Here is a 9,114-nt window from a genome sequence, read left to right as displayed (position 1 = left end):
ATGATAGTATTGCTACTGTTATGTATGAGTACAATTGTCATTGCACAAAACTATACTACCGTTAGAACATCGTACGGTATTGTTCAAGGACGTACGGTAGATTACGGTAGGTATTTTTGTTGCATCTCTACATTCAAAGCATTATTCCGCATAATTTAAGGTAACGATAAAAATCAACTATATTACGGTCAATCCAACATTTTTCTTGGGATTCCGTACGCTCAACCGCCTACGGGTGATCTTCGATTTCGAGTGAGTCAACATTAGCGGTACATTTGCGCGTCGTCACATATTGGAATTTGATTCCAGGCACCTCGAGAAGCAAATCCATACAATCAGATTTATGATGCAACATACTACAGGCCGAAATGCCCTCAGGCGAATGCGGGAGACTATGTTAACGAGGATTGCCTGTATTTGAACGTTTTCACGCAGAAGGTACGGTTATATTCCTTCAAGCTCTTCTGAAACCACCAAGTTCACTTATTCGATACATTCAACCTCTTCACTTTACGGTAATAGCAGGGAAATGTCGCCAAAATGCACAAATTTTACAGTGTCGTTGAATTCAGAATGCTTGAGGCATTTGTGTATACAGTATATTGTACGATATGTAATCCTGTATGGTTTCTAATCCTTTGTTACTGAAAAGAGAAGAGTATCCCAAAATGAAGTTGAGATGAGAAAATGAATTTTTAAAAACCGCGCGCCATGTGCCTGTCAGGAGCCCGACATGCCCACGGTTTATGCACGGGAACCTTCGCTGTTTGTACACAACATCGCCTTTGTCGGCGCTTTTGCTTATATCTCTGAGTGTTTTGCCTCGCCTATGATCCTTTCTGCCCTCATTTCCTTGTTAGTCTATCAAATCATATTTTTTTTCTAAAAATTTAATTGTAAATAATGTATTGTAGTCTAATTGTATAATGCGTAATTTTTAATTGTTTTAAAATACAACCTCAGTTTTCCAGGTTGGAAATCAGTCCTCAGAAGCAGCTGCAGTTATGGTATTCATAGACGGTTCCAACGGATTTGGCCAAGGCGGTTGGGACTCAACCACCCAAAAGGGAATGGTCCGCAATTTGGTGTCACGTGGTGTGGTCGTCGTAACTCTACAGTATCGACTAGGCGCACTTGGTCAGTTCTTGCAGAGAATTTTGATTAAAACAATTCAATTGGTTACGTGGTAGTGGTTAATAAGTTTGATATCCTATAATACCTTTTAAGGGTTAATTTATTAAATGTTCAATTTAAGTATCTAAGTATGTAAGTAAGTAAACACGCAAACTCAAGTAATTATTGCTGTTAAAGTGCAATTTACGGGAGGGTTGGTGTAGTCGGTAAGTAGTTTGGGTGGGATTGTACGGTCTATGGTTCGAAACCACACCAGAGCCAACTAAATCTTCCAAGGCCGATAAATTTGTCCAAACTTGTTGCCAAGGGCAGAAAAACTGACTTGACACATCGTGTCGCTCCCCGGAAGTTATTGTATACGCCACATAAACGTTCATAATTTTTAAAAATGTTTGAAATGAAGTCAAACGTGTAGGTACACTCCATGAAGATTGATCGACGCCGTCCACTTTACCTTTTTTTAAGGCCGACTAGAGGGAAACAAAACAACTAATAAATTTAGCTCTTCCAGACTTGCACTCCGGATACAGCTTCGTATTCGAGGACCTATTCAAATAGTTTGTTAGGAAATTGCTTTGAGATGTTCCGTACCCTTTATTTGTCTCACGACATTTTCGAGTATCCACAATATGTAAAGCATAAACAATATTTTGAGGATAAACGGTGGTGGAAGTTAAATCCAAGAATTTGAAGAAAGGGTAACGGATATTCCTCACTATTCACAGGCATCAAATAACGCTCACAAGATCTTGCGTCTGGACCTACCTTTTCCCGAAGGATGATTTCGTTCAAGCGAATCCATTAATAAAAATTCAAAATTAGATCCATAAAGTAAACTCCATCAACTGACCTCATTCAAAAACATTCCCTGCTTGCACGTCGCTAGGCTTACTTCCCTGCTCATCTCTCACCATTCGCTAACTTCAATTCTACTCAACTCCAGGAAAGGAAATTTTTCGTTAAAAAAAAGAGCAAAAAAAAGGAGAAAATGGAGATACGGCAGGTAATAATGATAATTAAGTGCGTGCAAATAGCAAAGAAGATCACTAAAACTAAAACCGCAAAGAAAAAAATCACATCCCCTATAATACAGGCACTAAAAGAACGTGGAAACATATTACATGCATAAAAAAACACAAAATAAGGACCTTGGATAACGTTGTAATATTTTGTGCCTTTTAAACGCTCCTATTGGTTGGTGTCACCGCTATAGCATCAGCTTATAATTGGCTCACTATCAATAGCCACGCCCATGTATATGTCTCATACCAAATCATATTGAAAGTAAACATAAGGAATCAGAGATGAAAAAATATCATGAAGAATATTCTCTGATATGAACAGTAAATGAAAGGAAAAAAGGAAAGCGGAACATAAATGGAGTAATAGGCAGGATTCGTATCCCTAGAAGGATAGCTAGAATTGTCCAAAATTCAACACATCCACATCTTTTCCGGGAAGAAAAGGAGCTGGTATAAACATTTACACAGAGCGAAGGCAAAAGAAGAATAAGTACAGATTTCGAACAACATCCTCGTTCGCGTAGATAAAACTTATTGAGGATTTGGGAGGTTGAATTCACGTCGCATTGTTGTTTCATTGCGCTAACGAAACGTGAATTTAAGGGGAATGCTTGAATTTTGTGAGCTTCTAAGAGCTAATCAAACCATTCAGATGAAATTCCACTCCAGGACACAGCCAGGAACTAATGTTCCTCTGTTGGATCCTTTTCTGGAGTATCCACATCGCGATCCTTAAAGAATAAATGAAGCACTAGTGAATGAGTGTTCACTTTTTCTTCGGATATTAAAGAGTTACCTTGTTGACCGGCTGATGTGCTTCGTCCTCATCATCGGACAAATAAGGATGAGCGTCATTTTCAGTTCCTTTGTCTACGTCTGCAAAAGTGATTTTTAATAATGAGATGAGAAACAACAAGATTTTAGCGTTCCCAGGATAGGAAATTGTTGTTTTTGTGCAATGGGATCGTTCCAAAAAAAATAGGATTACAACTTTTTCTGAAATCATTTTCGATGTTATAAAGGATATAAGGATAAAGTCACTGGCGTATCAATCCACTTGGGATGCGCCAACGTGTTTTACTGGAATTCGTAATCGTTGAGGTTTTGGAACGTGTGTTGGCCCAAACAATGACTTGCGGGGGCAGCCAATGATCAAGTTAGAGTTTTTGTCCTCCCAGACAGGTCTGGTACCAATTTATCAACCCGAAAGGGAAGAAAGGCTTGGTTGGCGCTGGTACAATTTCCAACCATCGACCGTGTGGCTACGACAGACCTCTAACCGACTACACCACAGTCGCCCCTTTAATCGATGTTATAGCATTAAAAATTCTATTTAAAGGAAAGTAACCCTTTCCTAAGCGTAGTGTAAGGATAAGCTCACTTCGAATCTCATGTCTTGAGCGATAACAGATCTTGGTTTCTTACCTTTAGGTTCTCTATTTAAATATAGTCCGGTCAAAACGAAATGAAGCATGGTACGGTTGCTCAAAGCGGTGCAGCCGTGCTGCTATGGAGCGCAGCAGTTAGGATTAAACGAGGACCCTGCTAACACTATCCTCTGCTGCAGTTCGCGATGGTCCCAACTCGATTCCAATCGCTACGTTTCACCTCGCCGATTCGATAGTAACTGCTTACGCGACCGCATCGTGCTTCATGTCGCATTGACCCGACTTTAGAAGGAATTCCACCAAACCATCTTGTAAAAAAAAAAGATTTGCCAGTCGTCATATGGAAAGGGTTGGCTCGAAAACAAGTTATCGCAAAAAAAAGTAATCAGAGTCCACAAGTATGTTATCTTTTATTGAAGCTGGCAATTCGAGAATCAGGAATCAGGAAAAAAATAATCAGTTAAGGATGAAAGCTGTTCACTTCCTGATAAAAATATGAAAGCTATTCACTTCCTGATAAAAATATCAGGAAGTGAATAGCTTTCATTCATAACTGATTAAAGATGGGGAACTTAGAAAAGGTCACCTAACCATTAAGATCCTTCCATTGTTAATGGAATCAGAGGTTGTTCGTATGAAGACTAGATTATTTTTTCTCTTGGAAAGTTTCGAGAAGTCGGATGACCTTTTCCATCCATTCTCACTCATTGTCTGCACAAAATTATCGTTTACATTTGGAATTTGACTCGATTTTTTTTTTCGCACTTTTTTGTTGTTCGATGCAATCCGTTTGAAAGCTTTGATTTAGCCTTTTTCGTGATCACAAAGAGTTCGGTTTCGTTCCATTTTCTTGTTCTTGTCTGTTTTTTTTAAAGTAAAAATTGAAAAATAGTTAGTTAGTTAAAGATTAAATTTGATCAATTAACCTAACCTAAAACCAAGATATTAAGATCTGTCATCGAATAAGACATAAGATTTGGAGTGAACTTATCTTTTTTATGCTTCAAAGAGGGTTACTTTTCTTTAAAAGATTTTTTAATGCTGAAACATAAAGAAGGTATCATAAAAAGTTTAAGGATGAAAGTTATTCACTTCCTGATAAAAATATGTAATAATATAAAAATAATAATGTAATAATATAAAAAGTTTCAGTATTAGATTTTTGAGACGATTAGGATTTGCTGGCATGCTGATTTTCTATCCTGAAAACGTCCTTAAAGAAGTCGATGTACTGCAACTAATTGCAAATGACCATACAACCTACAATCCGTAGTTGAAGAACAATCCTTTTTTTCGCAGGATCTAAAGGAAACTGTCACCTTACCTGGTTCGAATCTACGTAGGATTTCTTGTAGGCGTGGATTATTGTTAGCGGGTTCTATTGCCAGCTGATTCATTTGAGTTTTATCTGAGCAAAGGAAAGCGGCTGTTAGTGGAGCAATCTATTTTAGAAAAGAGTAAACATACAAAAAAAAAACTGACAAGCTTGTATTGCATCAAAGATGTGAGAAAGGGTTTTTTGCGCATTGTTTGCTCCTGCGTGCTGTCGATCCTGATCAGGATTTGTTTGGCCACTTGAAGCAAGAATTGCTAGATCTAAAAATAAGTAACTTGTATTATATAAACATTCACAGAGTTCGGCATTTACTTCTCGTACTTACATTCCAAGAAAGGTCCATCACCATCAGATCGATTTAGTGATATTGGAGTGGATAGCGGACCATTTAATTGGGGTGAACCTGTTCCAAAATTGCATAGATGTCCACACGATAGCGGAGTAGAACAGCGGTTGATTTTAATTGGAAGTTCAGCTAAATTGTACCACCATCAACACTATGGTGTAGTCGGTGCCTATGTTTCTGATCAATCAACCAAATACGACACTTTCGCAAGGAATGCGGGAAGCACTGATGATCCGAGCAGCCCATCAACGCAACGAAACTGTAATATCGATCTGCAACTTGCGTCAGACAAGCAGAGCACCAGTGTCTGCCTCTGTGGCGTGGCGGTGGCGTCGCGTTCGCTTGGTTGAACACGTTCGATATTGACTGTACAGATATTAAACATGTACCACAGTTATGCCAATAGTACATTAACTACCTCTAAGAAACGCTGCCCACCCTCTCTCAGCAATATTTCCCCAATAAAGAATAAATGATAAAAAATCTGGCGTTAATCAATCCGCTTGGGACCTGCGCACCCACGTTCACTTCAATTCAGAATCGTTTGAGGTTTGCGAATGTGTAACTGGCCTATACAATGACTTGCGGTGGCTAGCCGATCTGTCAATCAGTGTTTTTAGCCTCCCAGATAAGCGTGGTACCAATTTATCGACTCCGGAGAGATGAAAGGCTTGGTTGGCGCTAGGGTAGATTCGAACCTCCGATCGATCGTGCAGGCATCGGAACTTCTTACCGACTTCGCTCTGCCAGCCTTATTTTCAAAATAAACAGAATAATCAGCTTACCTCCACCTACCATTACTTCCTTATTAGAGTTGGATCAAAACGAAATGAAGTTCGGAGCAGTTGTGGAAGCGGTTGCGGTCGAAGCGATGCGGTATAGCTAGCGGTTGGGATCAAGGTGGAACCATGGCAAACTGCAGCGACGAGTCCTGCTACCAAGGATCCTCTTCAATTCTAACTGCTACGCTCCATCGCACAGATTCGAGCGCACCCAGTGACGCAACTGCACCGATTTTCACACCCTTTTAACCCAAATATACCATTGACGTCCTTCATACCGTAATATTATGAACTTGCTTTGAAATTCTGTTCAGGCAGGTTCTTCAAAGGCATGAAAAGTTGGTATTGCTTTGAGGATATTATGCAAAAAGTCACGATGAAAATCGTAGCCGAAAAGATGTTAACGGAAAATTCTCTGTAAGAATGGATAATTATTGATAAAAGAGACTTAAAGGAACTCACCCTTCTCCCAAGGATACTGAAAACCTTGTGAAGGTGAAGCCTGTAGATTTGCTTTGCGTTTCGATTTTCTAGGTGTTTCGAGAAAATTTGGTTTTGGTGGAGCTGAAAATAAGCTCTGGATATCTCATCCTAACATTTCAATATGATCTAGCATTGAGGAAATGTATGAGGCTTAATGTTCGTGTTCTGTTTTTTTTCAATCAATTTTTAAAACTAAAGAAGGGTTTCGAAAAATTTTCGATATTAAACTCCTTACACTTAATAGGTAAAATTCGGAGCAAAGTTTTCGAAAAGCAGCGGCGAGAAAATGAAATATTTTCTTCAAATCCAGGAAATCCAGTGATCAGTAGTTTCAATTCACCCACGTCCCAAAATTAACGAAGTGAAACTGTGCAGTTGGTGGATTAGAAGTGAAATTAATTGAAGAAACAATTCTTTCCGCCCGTATGAGTAATGGAATCCGACATGAGCGGTTCCGTTCCGTCAATCCTTAAGTGTAAAAAATTGCATCGTCGGGTACTCTGAGGCCTCTGGTTCTCTGGAACCCTCTGATTTATGGATTTGTAGGTGATGTTTCGTGTTGTCGCTGAATTGAGAACTATGCAAAGAATTGTATTTACTTGCAGGAAAAACGCAGCATGGAAATTCTCCAGGAATTCTGACTTTAGGTTTTTGTGGAACGCCTTTGCTATGCTCTTTAAATCTACTTACAATTGTTGTTCTCCAAATTTTCGGTGGTTCGAACCATGAAGTACGCAGATTTTCTATTATTCGAATCCTCTGGTGCTACTTCTATGCAATCCCTGAATAGGTTCTGCTCATCCTGATCTTCTGGAAGATCATCACTATCGGACGAATCGCGTCGATAATGTGGTGTAGCCGGGAAACGACGGCGTACAGTCGGATTGTTAGGAGGCAGTGCATTAGATGAAGAGTTACTAGCTTCAATATTTTGGTCACATTCCTCAGCAAGTCGAAGTGGATCGATTTCTCTTAGGACTAATTCAGCTTCAGCGGATTCAGTTGAAGTTCCCGGAGCAGCCTCAACAGAAGACGGTTCGACCCCGGAATTGGTCTTCGATCTTTCTTCCGTTTCGGAGCTATCCTGGATAGCCATTTGCGCTTCCGGTTCAAGTCTTCGTCTCTGATTTGAGCTTCTCTGGTTGTTAGCACTTCTTTTCAAACCTTTCGGCTGTTTTTTGGGAGACTGCTTCTTCTGCTTCGTTGCTACAGTTGGTTGATTTGTTATCTGGAATAATTTTAGTGTTTAATCATTTTCTAACCAGGGAACTCTTAAGTGATCGAACAAAGAAAAACTAGCTAATTAATCATTACTATGGACGGTCGATGGGATCGCTATGATGGGAGAACTAAAAACAAGTATATAGCAAAAAGTATATAGCAGAAATATTCAAAAGGTAGGTTTTTTTTTTCCTGGATCACACTGATTAATTTCGGAGTTTATTCGTAAAGGCCCAGAACTATTAATTTGGAGCTTATACGTTCATATTTCGAATTTTGATGTAGTTCTAATGTCTAGCAGATGTTTTCAGTTTTCCACCTGATCCTGAAATCTGACATCTTCTAAGAATCAATAGATAGCTGTGTATATGTTTTGCTACAAAGGGTTCTTGGTTGTTCTATTTGAACGGGGCATGCTTAGCTTCTAAGCTTCTTCTTTTTTTTCTTTTTTTTTCTGAGCATCCTGTATAGCAGTGTGCTCTAGGAGAGATCGAGAAGAGGCGATTTGTTGAAGGCAGCATACCACGAATCTGAGGTGGTGCAGATTTCAGGTGGACTATCCGTATACGGGGTCGTAGATTATGGAGGCGGCGGTAGTTCCGCTCCTCTCTTCCTGCATCACTGCAAACAGCCGCCTCCAGAATGCTGTTTTGTACGACGCCATCTATTGCAAGGCTCCACCCCTTGCGCCGCCTCCGCCCTGCGATTCGTCGAAAATCAATTCGGACTGCCTCAATAGGCAGTACGGGACGCTAAGCGTGCAAAGGTGGCGCGCTGGAATAGAAGGCATCGTACAAAACAGCATTCTGGAGGCGCCTCTTTTCAATGATGCAGGGAGAGATGAGCGGAACCACCCCATTCTCCATTATCTACCACCCCGTATACGAATATTCTACCTGGAATCCGCACCACCTCAGATCCGGGGAGTGATGCCTTTAAGTCGTACTAAAAACTTCGACGTTGCTATTTAAAGACTAAATCTGCTAATTTTTGAGGTATCAGGTGAAAAATAGTGCTAAAACTGAGAATGTGTCCTGATAGAGATCGTACCTTGTTACCTACATTATGTTTCCGTTTTATTTAGATTTCTAAATTTCTGAATATTTTTTTTTATATCTGACCTAATTACCTAATTATCATGTGTATTAAACTTACTATAATCTCCCTTTGACTTCTGCACACAAAAAGATTTTTAGTTTGAGATTTTGGTTGAGCTCTTAGTTTATGCCACGGTAACGGAGTCAATTGAAAGAATCGACGATAGTCGACGCGACCCTAAAATAATCAATTTGGTAACGGTATCGCTAATAGAGTAAGGGAACGTGCCAGAACTTCTTACTTTCGCTAAAAGTCGTCGCGATCGACGTATTCTTTGTCCACCAACAGAAATCCATTCGCTCAT

General features: G+C 39.7%; 2 protein-coding genes across 3 annotated transcripts; one reads left to right on the top strand and one right to left on the bottom strand.

Moving 5' to 3' along the window:
* Positions 1–1,916, top strand: RB195_008555 (uncharacterized protein; the record flags this gene model as incomplete). Of its 2 annotated transcripts, none has more annotated exons than XM_013444845.2 (5): positions 1–106; positions 161–252; positions 310–438; positions 972–1,137; positions 1,228–1,241. In XM_013444845.2, the coding sequence occupies 5 exons, from the start codon at positions 1–3 to the stop codon at positions 1,239–1,241; spliced, it is 507 nt and encodes a 168-aa protein (XP_013300299.2). The 2 variants fall into 2 exon arrangements, with proteins under 2 accessions (XP_013300299.2, XP_064046260.1); XM_064195115.1 differs by lacking the exon at positions 1,228–1,241 and adding an exon at positions 1,828–1,916 and having other exon boundaries at positions 25–106.
* A 923-nt stretch (positions 1,917–2,839) lies between these two features.
* Positions 2,840–9,114, bottom strand: RB195_008554 (uncharacterized protein; the record flags this gene model as incomplete). The annotated part of the gene is made up of 9 exons (XM_064195114.1): positions 2,840–2,887; positions 2,953–3,032; positions 4,869–4,952; positions 5,027–5,140; positions 5,206–5,355; positions 6,471–6,572; positions 7,182–7,719; positions 8,868–8,987; positions 9,052–9,114. The coding sequence occupies 9 exons, from the start codon at positions 9,112–9,114 to the stop codon at positions 2,840–2,842; spliced, it is 1,299 nt and encodes a 432-aa protein (XP_064046259.1).

This window comes from Necator americanus, chromosome III (genome assembly GCF_031761385.1).
Source record: "Necator americanus strain Aroian chromosome III, whole genome shotgun sequence".
Taxonomy (NCBI): domain Eukaryota; kingdom Metazoa; phylum Nematoda; class Chromadorea; order Rhabditida; family Ancylostomatidae; genus Necator; species Necator americanus.
The sequence above is the reverse complement of the archived record's forward strand: the minus strand, read 5'-3'. Positions and strand labels throughout refer to the sequence as shown.